Source organism: Lipotes vexillifer, unplaced genomic scaffold, assembly GCF_000442215.2.
Source record: "Lipotes vexillifer unplaced genomic scaffold, Lipotes_vexillifer_v1.1 scaffold1002, whole genome shotgun sequence".
NCBI lineage: Eukaryota > Metazoa > Chordata > Mammalia > Artiodactyla > Lipotidae > Lipotes > Lipotes vexillifer.
This window is the reverse complement of record NW_006796766.1, coordinates 1,052,073-1,069,749: the sequence shown is the minus strand read 5'-3', so window position 1 is coordinate 1,069,749 and position 17,677 is coordinate 1,052,073. Positions and strand designations below refer to the sequence as shown.

Here is a 17,677-nt window from a genome sequence, read left to right as displayed (position 1 = left end):
GGTGAAGTAAGTCTTAGATTTAGGACTTGGCAGATTAGAGAGCTCCCATTCAATATTTAATGAGTAAGTACAGTTCTTTTCACCACAGTGCTTATAATTTCAGTCCTTACTAGTAAGTGCTCAAGTATTACTCGCTAGTTGACTTAGAAATTAAAGTAATAACAAAATTATTTTAACCCGCCCCAAACTTGGCTCATGACTTAAAACTACTGCAATATTTTTAATACCTTCCAACTTTTATCAAATATTTTTCCCTGATTGCAATATTGAGCACACAGAAAATTTAGAAATTTTCTTAGCATTGTATCTTATACATATTTTCATGTTATTACATAGTCTGTGTTTATTTTTAATAGTGCAGTGTTCTAGTAGATGACTTTACTTCAACATTCCCCTAGTTCTGACTGTATTGGTTATTACCATATTTTGTGTTATTTATGCGAGTTCAATAAAAAGCTTGAGTGAACTCACTTTTAAATATTAATTATATCCAGTTTTTAAAAAACTAACTCAGAATTCCATGTTATTTCAGGCCTTTCGTGAAGGATCTAGGAAATCATCAAGAGTTAAGGTAAACACATTAAATTTAAGCCCTTATTATCAGTTGTCAAATATCTAGTGGTTAACTAAGTCGTTGCCTGTTCATAATAAAGTAAATTATGCTGTCTTAATTCTGTGTCATTTTATTGCTTATTATCTTTACCAGAAGTGGGACGATAGAGAATTATAATAGCGTTAATATACCACTCTTGGAGATATTAACACTGTTAAAACATTAAACAAAAGGAGATATATAAGTAATTTCTAACAGTAAAATTTCTAATACTAAAATTAAAATTTTTCATTTATCATTATATTCCGTGTCTCCAGTACCACTAGTATTCTAGACATAGAAATGCGAAATAATATTTGGAATTTGAAATTTTGCTCTTTTGCAAAGTTGGAATTCTAGTGATTTAGTTGTCGGTAGTTATAAAATATTATAAAATCACCATAGATTCACCGTGTAAGTACAAACTAGTCACTTGTGCCTTGAATTATTTAGAATACATCCTCAATGTTGTAGATGCCAAGATTGCTGAGAGAAGCAAGCCCCCCCAGCTCTGCCTCCCCTTAAAAGATAGTTTCTGTTGGATCACAGAGGTCAACTATACAGTGTTACTCTAACTTTCTAGGTTAGGTAGTAAAGGAGAATGAGTATCTTAAGTTGACAGATATTAAAATAGGATGTGGGAAGCATATTAGAATACATCTGTTGTCCCCATAGTATAAAGTGTAATAATTATTAATTATTCCACATTCCTGGAAAACAGATCATTAAGCAGCTGTCCAATGATTATTCTTGCATAGTTTTGGAACTCTTTCTTAAGAATGTTAATGCATGGTGTCACTCAGCATACTGCAAGTCCAAAGTCTTATAAAATGTTCTGTATATGTTAAAGTTGGGGGTTTTATATTTACTATATTAAACTTGTATTTATGGGATTTTCACTGACACCAGAATGAAGAGGTCTGAAAAAGGGTTTTTTATTAAGCTGTTGGAACTATTGATACTCCAGTGGTTTTCCTTTTTTCCCATTTTATCTAATCTGAATAGCAGGCTTAATGAGGAAGGAGCATCTTTTACTTAACTGAGATATTTTCATTTATTATGTAAAGAAGTGACTAAGGAATTAAAATTTGAAAAATGCTTTGTTCATCTTTGAAATTTTTTCATTAACTTGAATATGTCTTTAAGATCATTACATTTCTAATAAGTAATTCATATTAAAAAGGCTCAAGAGATATAGAAGAGATGTATTGAAGAGAAACCAAGTTAGTAGAGGATTTATTTTAGGGGGGGAGGGAGAGCAAAAAAGAAAACAAATTAAAGACTGAGAGGATTTCTTTAATAAAGCTGATGAAGACCTTAATATGTGGTATCATATAGGAGAAAGACAAATACCATATATTATCACTTATATGTGGAATCCAAACAATAAAACAAATGAATAAGTAGAATAGAAATAGACTCACAGATACAGAGAACAAACTAGTAGTTACCAGTGGGGGAAGAGATGCCAAGGGCAAGATGGGGTTAGGGGCTTAAGAGGTACAAACTACTATGTATAGAATAAATAAGCTACAAGGATAATAATAATAAGCAAAGGGAATATAGCCAATATTTTATAATCACTTTAAATGAAGTATGATCAATAAAAAATTTTGAATCACTACGTTGTACACCTGAAACTAATATAATATTGTAAATCAGTTATACCTCAATATATAAATAAACAAATAAATAATAGGGGTAGTAAAAAAAAGTGATTGTAAACTTTTGTGTTGGTATATAGTATTTGAAAAACATTTTTGTATTATATAAGCCATATTCACTATAGAAAATTCTGAAAAATAAAAAAATAAAAATAAAGGCCCAAAAATATGTGATGTTTCATATTTGTATAAAAATCTGTTCTTTATCAAGTGGTCATTATAATGTAGAATATATAATTCCATAAAAGATCAGTTGGTAAAAGAAACCTACCCCTATCAAATAGTTGAGCAACTTACTATCGTTTGTTTCATTATAGAAAAGAATACTTTTTGTAATAAAGATTATTTACTTATATGGAAGGTGGACTGATGGTAAATTTTAGTAAGTGTTACCATACACATGTACATGTCTAACAGCATATATAAGAATTTTCATGAAATCTATAATGTGATTTTAAAATTTCACAGTTATGGTAGGTTGTACACATTATAGAAATAATCTATCTTCTCATAAAGGTGTTCCGTTCTGTAGGAAAATTGATGAACAGCATTTGCAAACAACCAAATTGAAACTTCTTGTGTTAATAAATCCATTATAAATTTGAATTATGCTATCGATAAGATATATGTTTTTGTTATCTGTATTTAATTGATTTTCGTCCTAAGACTGCAAATAATTAATTGAGGGAGTCTAGGCTTTAATAAACTTTTAAAATGTGTGGTAATTATGCCTTTCTGTAAGTTGCATTCCAATGAGAAAAGGATTCCCTTTTTGTTTCCTAAAACCTATTGAGAGCTTGTAAGTTTTCACTGCTTGGCATTTAGCATTCTTTTTCTTTTCTTTTTTTTAATTTTTATTAGAGTGCTGTTGATTTACAATGTTTTCTGCTATACAGCAAAGTGAATCAGTTATACATATACGTATATCCACTCTTCTTTAGATTCTTTTCCCATATAAGTCATTACAGAGTACTGAGTAGAGTTCCTTCTGCTATACAGTAGGTCCTTATTAGTTATCTATTTTATATATAGTAGTATGCATATGTCAATCCCAATGTACCAATTTATCCCTCCCCCCTTTCCCCCTTGGTAACCAAACCATAAGTTTGTTTTCTGCATCTGACTCTATTTCTGTTTTGTAAATTAGTTCATTTGTACCATTGTTTTAGATTCCACATACAAGCGATATCGTATGACATTTGTCTTTCTCTCTTTGACTTACTTCACTCAGTCTGACAATCTCTAGATCCATCCATGTTGCTGCAAATGGCATTATTTCGTTCTTTCTATGGCTGAGTAATATTCCTTTGTATGTATGTACCACCTCTTCTTTATCCATTCATCCATCGATGGACATTTAGGTTGTCCATGTCCTGGCTATTGTATATAGTGCTGCAGTGAACAATGGGGTGCATGTATCTTTTCAAGCTATGGTTTTCTGCAGACGTATGCCCAGGAGTAGGATTGCTGGATCATGTGGTAGCTCTATTCTTAGTTTTTTAAGGAACCTCCATACTGTTCTCCATAGTGGCTGTACCAATTTACCTTCCCACCAACAGTGCAAGAGGGTTCCCTGTTCTCCACACCCTCTCCAGCATTTATTGTTTGTAGAATTTTTTTTTTTCCGTAGAATTTTTGATGATGGCCATTCTGATTGGTGAGAGGTGATACCTCATTGTAGTTTTGATTTGCATTTCTTTAATAATTAGTGATGTTGAGCATCTTTTCATGTGTCTCTCGGCCATCTATTTAGGTCGTCCGCCCATTTTTTGATTGGGTTGTTAGTTTTTTTTGATATTGAGCCACATGAGCTGTTTATATACTCTGGAGGTTAATCCCTTGTTGGTCACTTTGTTTGCAAATATTTTCTCCCATTCTGTAGGTTGTCTTTTCGTTTTGTTCATGGATTCCTTTGGTGTGCAAAAGTTTTTAAGTTTAATTAGGTCCCATTTGTTTATTTTTGTTTTTATTTTCATGACTCTAAGAGATGGATCAAAAAACATCTTGCTGCATTTTGGCATTTAGCAATCTTATCTTACAGATTTTAATAGCGGGTATTAGGAGAAGCAAGCACTTAAGCTTAAAGGTCTTTATTTTGTGAGACATTTTATTCTCATGTTGAATTTATCATGTGGACAGTTGATTATAGATCTTGGAATTATACAAAATTAAGATATCAAAGTATATTTTTATTATAAAACATGTTAAAAATTGAAGTATTATATCAGAAAATAAGTTTATACTTAATATGCAGTATGTATAGTTTACATAATAATTGCAATTTTTTTTCTGGTTAAATAGAACTGTGAGTACAGAGTAGATATTGGCAGTCTCAAAAAAATTATTACACGCTATCTTTTTTTAACCGTTAGCTGACAGTGACTCCAAAGTTTTGGGTATTTTCAATTTTATTGAAAGCCCCCATTTGGCTACAGTAGTGAAGCTTAAGTTTCTGCTATTCAACTTAACTCTGCTTCCTTCAGTTTTCCAACTCGTGTGTCTGGCATCAGTATAAAAATGTATTAAGCTGCTCACTTACAGTCTTTTTTTTTTCCTTTTTCCTACTAGGACCAACTTAGAAAGCCTGTCATTATTTCTGGTTTATATTGTATTCTTTTATATAGACTGTCATATTTTGTGTGTGTGTGTGTGTGTGTGTGTGTGTGTGTGTGTGTGTGTGTGTGTGTGTGTAAATACTTAAAATCCAGATATTAATGCTTAGTTTGCTATGATTTTAGGGCTCAGCTCCAGAGATTGATCCTTCATCTGATGGTTCAAATTTTGGATGGGAGACAAAAATCAAAGCATGGATGGATCGATATGAAGAGGCAAATAATAACCAATATAGTGAGGGTGTTCAGAGGGAGGCACAAAGAATAGCTCTGAGACTGGGCAACGGAAATGACAAAAAAGAGATAAATAAATCAGATTTGAATACCAATAATTTGATCTTCAAACCTCCTGTAGAGGTAAATATATCATTTGCCAAGAGATGATAAAACAAAAACCTTTTTTTACTGTATATCTTAAGTACTTAGACTGAAAGCAGTCTGGTTTTAGTTAATCTCAACTTTTCTCTGATCATAGAGCCATATACAAAAAAATAAGAAAATTCTGAAATCTGCAAAAGATTTGCCTCCTGATGCACTTATCATTGAATACAGAGGGAAGTTTATGTTAAGAGAACAGTTTGAAGCAAATGGATATTTCTTTAAGAGGTATATTCATTTATTTCTCCATGTTTTCTGTAGTTAAGTATTGAATTTTTGGCTATTTTAAGCACAAAGCTATTGTTTATGTGTATTTTGTTTTCTAAGGGATTATTTTAATATTTAAAACTGTAGATGCAGATATATTCCTTAGTCTCTTTTTAAATAATTTATTTTTGCTTGCGTTGGGTCTTCATTGCTATGTGTGGGTTTTCTCTAGTTGTGGCAAGCGGGGACTACTCTTTGTTGCTGTGTGCGGGTGCCTCATTGCGGTGGCTTCTCTTCTTGCAGAGCACGGGCTCTAGGCATGCAGGCTTCAGTAGTTGTGGCTCACGGGCTCTAGAGCACAGGCTCAGTTGTGGCACATGGGCTTAGTTGCTCCATGGCATGTGGGATCTTCCTGGACCAGGGATCAAACCCGTGTCCCCTGCATTGGCAGGCGGCTTCTTAACCACTGCGCCACCAGGGAAGTCCCTATTCCTTAGTCTCTTACCCATCCCTATCTTGCTGACACTCCTAAAACAATCTACTTCAAAGATAAACTGTAGCAGTATAGGTGGACATTAATGAAAAAGTCTGATTACATGAGATTATAAGGAACCCTTTCCATCTAGGACATTTCCTAATTCCTTATAATTGCTAGAACCTGCAAAGACCACTGGTGACCACATCCTTCTTTTATCAGAGGATGTTCGATTTGGTCTTACATTATTGTCACCACTTTCAACTCCGACTTTCTTGGTACTGGAAGGACTTTGGAGTCCTCTTCTATTGTTTGTGATTTTGGGGGTGGGAATTGATGTGATCTCGTGATAGCCATCGCTTCCCTGAGGTCTAGAAATATGTTTGCATCTCTAGGGAAATAACAGTCTCAGCCTATATATTATAATTATTTAAAATATTTCGTATTGTTTATAACTGAGTTACTTAAGTTATGAAAGATATACAAGAATCTTTCCCTTTCGTATAGCAGATTTGATCTGAAAGAGTGCTGTAAATCAAACACGTAAATGCACTGATAGGAACTTTAATGACATCTCATTATGAATCCTTATGTAAAGGCAGTAGTCACTCCCTTTTTATCATTCTTTGTAAATTTGAATTCCCACCTGAATTAATTACCTTTGGTTTAGGTAAGGTTATATGAGCAGGTAAAAATCTTATTAGCATGAATTAGCCAAGTGGTTAAGAATGGGTTCTGGTATCAGACTGCGTATATTCAAATCTTTGCCTCCCTACTTACTATGAGTCTTTTAGAAATTTCTTAAATTCAAAATGTTAATAGTTTCTAATGCATTTCTTTTTTTGTAGACCATACCCTTTTGTTTTATTCTATTCTAAATTTCATGGTCTAGAAATGTGTGTTGATGCAAGGACTTTTGGGAATGAAGCTCGGTTCATTAGGCGTTCCTGTACTCCGAATGCAGAGGTAAGCTTATAGAAATCCTTTGGGGAGGCAGGGGTAGGGAGTGTGTGGAATCTGAGTATTAAGCACAAAAAATCTGGTGGCCTAAAACAGACCAACAGTTTTTAGTTGTTGATGCATTTTATACTGCCCAACGTCTTTCCATTATGAAAATTTAGGTGATAACTGGCTGTGAGGTCTCAAGTTACTTTGAGCATTGAAGAAATTGTGATGTTACTTGTAAGAGAAAATACTGGACTTCTCTGTTTATTCTGGAAGCTCTATTTATGAGTCAAATATATGCTCTGATTTGATCAAGGTAGATGACGAAGCTGAAAACTAAAGTAGATTTTATATGTGCTAGTATAAAATTTTTTATAAAATTATGTTTTAGAAGTGGTGTATGAAATAATATTTCTGGTTTTGTTTTTCACATGCCAAAATAAATGTTTTCTAGTTATATAATGTTACAGTTAAGTGTAGGTTTTGAAGCAAGACTTACAGATTCATGTCTTCTTTTTGACTTACTAGCTTTGTAACCTTGTCTGTGCTTCAGTTTTATCTGTAAAAAGATGTTATGTGGACTAAAGGAGTTAATGCATGTAGAGTACCTAGAACAGTGTATATCACAGAAAAGTATAGTGTTAAACTATACTTTAACTATATACTTATAAACTGTACCATTAATGCGTTTCATTAAATCAAAGATGCCATCACTTGTAAAACTCCCAATTTCACAGATTTTAAAAGGGGAAAAAATATGCACCATAGAATTGATGAAATAGTTATTTTCTTTTCGATGCTCCTAGAGCCTGCATCAAACTTGCATTGATGTGTACCTCCTTCCCAGTTGATAGCCACTGATTTAGGTACAAGTCTTGTAATTAATGGCATATTTTCCATGTTACATTTGTGAATTACTTTGAAAAGAATAGTTTTCAAAATTGCAAGATGAGATGCTTCTAAAGGTAGAAAATAACTTATAGAGACATATAACTATTTATGGAAATACAAAATTATTCTTTTAACTAACAGGTGAGGCATGAAATTGAGGATGGAACCATACATCTTTACATTTATTCTGTACAAAGTATTCCAAAGGGAACTGAAATTACTATTGCCTTTGATTTTGACTATGGGAATTGGTAAGTTCAAATCTGTAAATATGATACCTGTTGTTTTGAAATAATTCCTTAATGTCCTTATAAAAATGTAGGTATTGTCATTACTTCTTTAGCTTTTTATTTTTATTTACTATTAGGCAATTAAAAATACTTGGAAACAAGCATTCTGATATCAGCTTCCATTACAGCGTGGTTGCTTTGCTCTTCCAAACTTTTCTTATTATTGTAATGTAATGTTCATAGTATAATAATTAGTAATCCTAATTGAGCAATACTGACCTTGTTTATGTGAGAATTTTTTCCTTCTTTTCTTTCTTGTATTTTAGGTAGAGTGTAGAGTTTTACTCATTCAATTAATTTGGTTAATCAGTAGAAATGGATAATTTGACTTATTGCCCCTCAGAAGAAAAGAAATTGTGCCAAAGTTTCTTTGCAGTATAAATTGAAAGGGTTTGTTGGAGATCGTACGAGGAAACTCTGAGAACTGTTGTTCTGAAACACTAAAGAAGAGTTGATTAACACTAAGAAAAGTTAATTCTGAGTAGAGAACCTGCAATTTAAATTTTAAAAATTTTACTGTAAAAAATAGTAATACAAAAGTCCATGTAGGGAGTTCCCTGGTGGCCTGATGGTTAGGACTCTGTGCTTTCACTTCTGTGGCCTGAGTTCAATCCGTGGTCAGGGAACTGAGATCCTACAAACTGCGCGGCCAAAAAAAAAAAAAAAAGTCCATGTGCCTCATTTCCAAATTAAGAAGCAAAACATTATCCATTAAAGGCCCATATGTTTTGCAGCCAGATTGCGTCTATCCTCTGTCTTTTACCAGAGATAACTGCCATCTTTAATTTGGTGAGTTTAACATTTTTATGAGTTTAACATTTTTACTATGTCTGTAGATGTCCCTAAATAGTATGGAGTAGTTTTGTATATTTTAAAAATTTATGGAAATTATAATCTGTATTATATTGCATTCATCTTTTCTCATTCATTACTTTTGTGAGATTCAGTTCTTTTGTTATGTGTAGCTCTAATTCATTTATTTTCACTGCTGATGGCATTTATCCATTCCACTATTGGTGGACCTTTAGATTTACAAAAAATGCTGCATGTGTACATGTTCTCTCCATGATAGGGACGTAGAGGTGGAATTGCTGGGTTGTAGAATGTGTACAGCCTCAGTTTTTACCAGAGGTGGGTGAATGACCAGTTTATACTCCCATAGCTTTACTTCCTTGCAACACTTCTTTACTTTAAAAATCGATGTTAATCTGTGTGAGATAGTATCTTTTTATATTTGTAATTACCATCTTCCATGATTATTTTAAGAACCCAGAGATCCTTTTATATATTCATTTGTCATTTGGATTTCCTCTCTTATGACTTGTCTCATCATCTGTTCATTTTTCTGCTGGGTAGTCTTTTTTTTTTAAACTGATGTGGGTGGAGGCACTTCTTTATATATTCTATAATCTTTTGGGTTATAAGGATTTCAGTTCATATCCTCGTGTATTTTATTTTTAAAAGTTTGTGTGGTATCCATTTTACATGCAGACATTTTTAATGTCCATTATGTTTTCTGTCAATGAAATCCCTCTTCCTTCAGTATATGCATCTCTACTTGATTGTTGGAGTCAGATTTATCCTGATAACTAAAGTGTTTCCTTTTTAGCTCTTTCTCCACCCCCCCCCCATAATAATAGCTCTTTGCTCATTGCTTTGGGGGACTGTTTCCCACAGTGGTTAAAAATATAAGCTTTTTATAATCTGACTCTCTGCTTTCAAATCCTAGCTCAGTCACTTATATTAGTTATGCAACCTTGGACCAATTTCGTCATCTCTCTCTGCCGTATTACCTTATTATTATATGAGAAAAATAATACTCACCTAACAGGAATATTTCGAAGATTGAGTTAACACATATAAAGGGTTTAAAACCATTCTTGATACAAAATAAGTGCTGAATAAATATTAGCAGTTGTCATCATTATTATTTGCAGTTCTGTTGTCCTAAAATCAAAGAAAATATCTAGAAAAAGTTTCCAGCTAGTTTCTGTTACTGCCTGATTTGGAGAGGTGAGGGGTAGACCATGATGCTTGAGTTCTACCCCTGATTCACAGAATTAGACAGTTTGACTTGTAGCTTTCTACCAGTGTTGAAAGTGAATGAGTTAGGCATATTAGAAACTTGGAAAAGTAAATTATTTTTTATTATGAACAAACTACTCAAAACATGCAAAGTGGGAGTCTTCCGTTATTATTTAACTCTGGTTTGGGCATTCAGCCTATATCCTAGAGATGAACTGACTCTTGGTGGTAGACAAGAGGGTAGAGAGTTAAGAAATACTGAAGAGCTGAAGAGTGTGGGCTTTGGACCCAGACCTGTATTTGAATGTCATCCCTACCACTTAATGTGTGACTTTGGACAAGATACTAACCCTCTGAGCTTTAATCTCATCTGTAAAATGGGAGTAATAATGATCACTACTGTGAAGATGAGAGGTAGTGCAATTATTTTTCAAGCTTCCGTTTATTTGAAAGAGGGAATACCTAAGGGCAAAGGCAAACATGACATTCAGTTTTTTCAAGGTAGCTTTTTAAAGAACCCTGGCTATTGAAATCATTCCTTAAAGTATAAGACAAACTAGTTAAGGTTTGGTATTTATTGTACCTAGCATTTTTTATTTAGGTCAGATTTAGAGTATTTTATCATATTCTGCATACACACTTTATAGCACTCTGAGGTAACCTGGGGTTTTTGCCTTAAAATATGCCATGGTATCATTTGACTTAAAAAGACTCAGTTTTAATTTATTGGGGTTTTTTCCTTCTGTAACCCATCACTGGTTATCCTTATGATTATGACCAATCTCTGGTCAGAAATCAACTTCTAATTATTATATTGTTTTTATGAGAAAATTTATTTTGTCATAGTTACAAGGAATGAAAATTAGCAAAAATGATTGCTTATAATTAGTAATAGCATACAGTTTTGTGGAGGTGTAGCTTAAAATGGATTAGAAAATATTACAGTCTGTATCTTGAACAAATATTTACCTGGTTTTCTTTCCAGTAAGTACAAGGTGGATTGTGCATGCCTCAAAGAAAATCCAGAGTGCCCTGTTCTGAAACGTAGTTCTGAATCCACGGAAAACATCAATAGTGGTTATGAGACCAGAAGGAAGAAAGGAAAAAAAGAAAAGGATATTTCAAAAGAAAAAGATACACAAAATCAGAATATTACTTTGGATTGTGAAGGGACAGTGAACAAAATGAAGAGCCCAGAAACTAAACAGAGAAAGCTTTCTCCTCTGAGACTGTCGGTATCAAATAATCAGGTACTGAACTATGCTCTACTGATTCTTGATGAAAGAAGTTAAGAGAAGAAAATTAATTTGTCATGTTTTATCCTCTTTTTTATATAAAATGGCTTAAACTTTTTAAGTCATTCTTTTATTTAATGAAGTAGTTACAAATGTAAACTACAGGTTCTGCTAGAATTTGTACAATATTTGTTAAACTTTTAAGAAACAGCTCACCCAGCAAATCCTTGTAGAATTGAATACAAGATTTTCCTTAAGACTGGGTAATAAAAAAAATTCTTCCAGATGGCACTGTCCTTATGTTTATAATAAATGTTCTTATTTAAAGTCTTAAGCCATAATGATTCCTTTCCTTTAATATTTGGGACATAATGAAATCAATTCTATAGGGGTGACATATGATTTTTGAGAGGAAGTTATTTTAAAAACACATAAGATAAATTTGAGGAAAGAGTTTGGCCTGTACTTCCGCTTCACCAGGAAGTATTTTGTTATATGCCCTCTAAACAAATGGAAGTTAGTTAGGCGGGACCTTTTAAATGTGAAGATTAAGTAAGCTTTTATTCGTCTCCAGTGTCTTATCTTCTAAGGATAGTTTCCCTTAAGTGTTAAATTGAACAAACCTTTATTAAGCACTTGGTATTTGTAGGCACTGGGTTATGTGAAATAATTTATATGTTTATGTGTTGGTAAGAATATAAACTTAAGGCTCTGTGGACTCTATTGATAAAGAACATTATTGACTAGAACTTTGAAAAACAAAATTATTTGATTGCATGATTTTGAAAAGTTTCCTGAATTAGGAACCAGTTTTAAGTTTCTGAAATGGATTTAAGTACTCTTGTAATTTTTATGTTTAATTTGTTCTGGTTGAAAGACATTTAAAATACATGGTTCTGTGCCTCTAGTTTGTAGATGGAGTAGTAGTTTCTATAAAGCAGTCATTTCCATCTTTCAGGAACCAGATTTTATTGATGATATAGAAGAAAAAACTCCCATTAGCAATGAAGTAGAAATGGAGTCAGAGGAACAGATTGCAGAAAGGAGAAGGAAGATGGTAAGTTGGAAGGCCAGTAGCAGCTTCATGCTGTCACTTGGGTTTAGTGACACTGCTCTTCCCAAAATACTTGCTGCTGCCTTTAGGAGGGCCTTTACCTTGTTCTTTGAAGTTAGCAAACAAGATGTGTCACTGAGCATTTCTGTTTGGCTTTGTCATTACCATTCTAGTAACTTCCACTAATCTTTTGTATTTTCACTCTGTGTTCATTAGACAATTTAGAATTTCTGACATTTAAGAAATAATTTTTTAACATTTTTGAAGCAGAGTACTATTAATTTTAATGCCAGAATTACTGTTCAAAATGTTTTTCATTAACTAAATGTATCCTTTCTCTTCATAATTTAATGTAAAACAAAAATGGAATTTTAAAGCTTTTAATAGCACTAAATAAATGGCTTATGCAAAAAAGAAGAAAACGCACTGTTTGGCAGCTGCTGTTTTTACATCTCATACTGCTATCATAAAATAAGGTTTTCATTAAAATAAGTTTAGTATTTACACTCCTTGTACTATTTATTTGAAATATCTTAACCTGTTTAAAAACTAGGACAAGATATTTTCTTAAAACTCCATGGTAATTTAGCAATTGATACAATGTCTAGGCCAATTAAGAAGACATTATGATATAGTTTGCCTTAAGATTTGAAAATGACTTTATATACCAACTGATGATCTTAGTACAGGCTTTCCCCACTCCCCTTTATTTTATATGCTCCCTTGTTTCCTGTTTTAGTGATTTTCATGGAATCTCAGGTGTCATATACTTAGCAGTAGGATCTTTGGATTTTGGTCATTGTAGGCCTGCTTAAATGTAACTCTCTCTTATTGCCTTGATGGTCATTCCTCTAACACTGATGTATTGTTGATGTTCAAAATTGCAAAAGCAATGCAGAACTGTTTCACAGCCTCAGGATTTCAGAAGCACTGCTCTGATGGGACAGGGTAGTGTTAGGAACAGGAGAGAAGAAAAACAAATATAGGAGAAAATATTGGAGGAGGTTGCTTATAAAGAAAAAGGAGTTCTTCCTCTAAAAGGAATTATCTTGAACCTTTTTCAAGATTGGGTTACATCTAATAAATTACCTGTACCTACCCAAATTACCTATGGCCCTTTCTTGACTAGATGTTCAATATTGGCCAGTTCATTCCACAGTTGCCACAGCCTTGTCTTTGCAATAATCCTGCAGAAACTTTTAGAAGATCACTTTAGGGTATGATTGGTTTCTGTATGAGGCATGCGTCTGATACAAATACAGCTGTAAGGGCTGTAACAATGCTTTTGGGGGGAGAGAAATGAGAGGAAAAAAGAAAACTCAAACCTGGAGGTTTGTTATATGACTCTGGGGCTACTTCTAAAATACTTCCTTCTTTCAGTGCTGAGAAAGTTAGTTGAACTTAGAACATCCTCATTTTGAGATGGCAGAAGGAAAGAGAAATGCCTTTTTGTTGAACATGATGGAACTTTGGATAGGTAGACAAACAAGCATACTTGGGAATCCGGTTTTGTCCAGATTTTGCCTACTAGTATGCTATATTAATATAAATGAATACTTCATGTTTTTATATCTGTTTTAGCATATTCATTTTAATATATGCCACTGAGGTGGTTGTGCAGCTGAGTATTTTTCATAGGAGTAAACAAACGTAAATATTTAGAATTTGGTATTTTGAAGAGATATGAAATATTTTTTATTGAAGTATTGTTGATGTACAATATTGTATAAGTTACAGGCGTAAAATAGTGATTCACAGTTTTTAAAGGTTATACTCCATTTATAGTTATTATAAAATATTGGCTATATTCCCTGTGCTGTACAGTATATCCTTGTAGCTTATGTTCTACCTAGTAGTTTGTACCTCTTAATCTGCTACCCCTATATTTCCCCTCCCCCCCTTCCCTCTCCCCACTGGTAACCACTAGTTTATCTATATCTGTGAGTCTGCTTCTTTTTTCTTATATTCACTAGTTATATTTTTTCGATTCCACATATAAGAGATATCATACAGTATTTGTCTTTCTCTGATTTATTTCATTTAGCATAATGCCTTCCACATCCATGTTGCTGCAAATGGCAAAATTTCATTCTTGTTTTATGGCTGAGTAGTAGTCCATTTGTGTGTGTGTGTGTGTGTGAGAGAGAGATATATGCACACACACATACATATATATGTGTATATTGGTCACATCTTTATGCATTCATCTGTTGATGGACACTTAGGTTGCTGCCATATCTTGGCAATTATAAATAATGCTGCTGTGAACATTGGGGTATACGTATGTTTTTAAATTAGTGGTTTTCTTTACACACTGAGAAGTGGAATTGCTGGATCCTATTTTTAATTTTTTGAGGAACCACCATACTGTTTTCCTTAGTGACTGCACCAATTTACATTCCCGCCAACAGTGTACGAGGGTTCCCTTTTGAAGTAAGTGTTTAAAAATCCTTGGCTCCTTAACCTGTAGCCTTCAAGGTCACTGTAATGTTGTTAGTTGTAATTGCTATGTTTGCCTGGATGTTTTAATTATAGAATTTTTGCTATACTCAAATGACTGGAATGCAAAAGCATGCATCCTAGAATTCTTAAGCAATTGGTGTGGCCCCCTCCCACTCCCCAAAGTATTAGTATTTGTGGGTTGAAATATTTTGTTTTGAAAAGTTTAAGTACTCATCAGCCTTTATTACTCCAGTGTTTGCCTTTTATATTGGCTATGTTAACATCAGTAATTGGAAAGATAGGTCAACTCCTGAGAAACTTAGGTCAAACTGATTTAAATTTTCTCCTGTGATGGGACAGACTTTAAAACATTATAATAGGAGATACCAGTTCTCACGTGTATCTATGAGATTGAAATATAAAAAGTCAGACTTTCCTCCCAGATAAGTACCATGTAATGTCCAAATTCAGCCCATACTTCAGCCCATCCTTTTGTAGTATACTTCAGCCCATCCTTTTGTAGTATAGCTTGGACCATATGAAATTGTTGATTTGATAGTTTTTATCTACACAAATGACAATTCCATATACAACCTAATATAAGCATATTGCTCCGTCTCCAAAAATAGCACAGGTGATTTATGTAATTTGGTTGCTACTTTGTTCCTTTTGTTGAGAGTGGAAGATAATATCTCTGCCTTCAAGGGCATTTAGAAAACAGTTACAGTGCAGCAGGAAGTGTGGTAAAGGAGATATATGACAGGTAACTTATAGCTGGAGGGATCAGAGGTCATTTCATGAACTAGGTAGAATTTAGATTACCTTATGATGTTTAAACAAGTGCAGATTAGTTTGTGGCTAAATTGTGTGGAATTGAATGGGTGGTTATTTCTCTAGGGGAAATAGCCTGGAGGTAGTTATGTGATAAATCACATTTGGCTGGAATTATAGGCTCTTTTTTTGGGGGGTGGGTGAGGAGGGATATAGGAAACTAAGATTGGTTGATTGTAGATCACATGAAATGCTGAATGATGATTTCATGAAAGAATACTCAGATCATTAGGGGCCAGGGTAGAAGGCCATTCTTAACATTTTCCTTTTTCCTCCATTATATTTTGTCCTCTCCTTACAAAAGCTCACTTGTGGCTAAATGGTATGGAACTGAATAGATGGTTATTAGACATTTTCTCTTTAGCTAGTAAGAGATACTTCTTTGGCAGTGGGTTGGAATTGACTTGGGAGAATCTTAAGCTGAAATACAGTGGGTTGAAATACAATAATACGGTAAGTTGCAGTACAGCAGGCTGTTTATACTCACCTGGTTTCAAAACCAGGGTACTACTGAGTAGACTCTCCCAGGTCCATGGTAGTTGAGTTGAAGTTAGGTGGCCATAACCTTGTCAGAGGTTAAGTGTACAGAAGAGGGTTAGATGTTGAGAAGCTCACCTTATTTTGATGAACAGGTGATTGATTAAAAATATAAAACCTTAGAAAGATTTAAATTCAAAAGGAGGCTTGCTTCCCCTCCTTCACCCCATTTATAATGAAATGAAAAGAACCTCCTTTGTAGTATCTTTTAATATGACATTTTCAAAATAATTTTCCACAACCTTATGGAAAAACTACTTTGGGAATATAGTCTTGGTAATATTTGATGGCCTATTATAGTCAGATTGCTTAAACTGGAGTCCATGCAAGGTGGTTCAGGTGGTCTTCACATGTAGGAGGATAGAAATTTGAGACCAACAAAAGGATATGAAGGGATAATCACCTAGCTGTGAGTTTCTTAAACCTGTCAAGCATCTAGGACAGTCTAGAATTAACTGTATATCACTAGAATATAAACTACGTAAGGGCAAGGATTTGTAGGGCTCATTGCCTTAGCCCTAGCTTCTAGGGGAAAAAAAAGGTTTGGCTTTTATAAAAGTAGGTGGTCTATAATTGAGCTTATTAGATGTTCCTGGCAGCCATTTGAGGAAAGCAATAGATACGCCCATGAGTGTGAACTAAATGAATCTTATAGTCCAGGCAGGATAGGATGCAGGATTCCCCACAATTTTCTCAGCTTTGATCCTTCACATCAAAAGTATTCCATGGAACTCTAATTTAAGATGTTTTGTGAAAGAGAGAGCTTTGTGGCCAGTTGACTTTAGTAAACAGTATAGCTTGTCCCCAACTTCAAGATTTCCAGTATACATGGTGTGTTTGAAACCTCTTGAGAAATTCTGTTTATGTCAGCATTTCCTCAACCTGTACGTCCTTGCAACTTGTTTTTTTTTGTAGTGACACCTTTGACCTCCTGCAGATTTTTATTCCATAGAAAAAACACTCTGAGAAAACACTACTATACAGAATCCATGCTTTTACCAGTGTCTCTAGGAAGTGACTTGATTTAGAAGATCAGTTTAGAAGATGCAAAAGGATTTTTAATAATAGTAAACTATAGGGAGGGTAAATTTGCCAGAAAAGTCATCTGACATGTATTGTCCATCTTACTTTTCTCTCCTCAGAGCATGACTAAGTTAACGTTGATTACTAGTTTTAATTTTCTAAAGTCCCATTTTCTTCATCACAGTGTTTAGGAATTGTTTTTCCAAATATGAATAATGAATGAATGGGTAATTAATCGTAGTATCGACTAGCAAAAAGGAACCTGTTTATTTTTATAGGTTGTCTGTTCAGATGAAATGAGGATATTCAGCTTCAGCTGCCTTGTAGTAAATTCAGGATTTCCAAAATCTTGTTTAAAGACTTCATTACATACCTTCAAATTACAGTGGTATACATGGTTTATATAATGTATACACAATTCTTATTCACTTAAAAATTTGGGTGTTATATGCTGAGCACCATTTAAAGTACTGGGT

At 33.7% G+C, this 17,677-nt stretch overlaps 1 protein-coding gene across 1 annotated transcript in view; it reads left to right on the top strand.

The window, feature by feature from the left end:
• Positions 1 to 532: 532 nt before the first annotated feature.
• The window catches only part of KMT2E (lysine methyltransferase 2E (inactive)), a gene marked incomplete at its 5' end in the record, with an annotated part of 33,323 nt that continues 16,178 nt past the window's right edge, over positions 533 to 17,677 (top strand). The window contains 7 exon segments of the mRNA XM_007472278.1: positions 533 to 571; positions 4,995 to 5,225; positions 5,344 to 5,474; positions 6,777 to 6,894; positions 7,906 to 8,015; positions 11,065 to 11,329; positions 12,273 to 12,371. Coding sequence (XP_007472340.1) covers positions 533 to 571; positions 4,995 to 5,225; positions 5,344 to 5,474; positions 6,777 to 6,894; positions 7,906 to 8,015; positions 11,065 to 11,329; positions 12,273 to 12,371 — 993 coding nt within the window.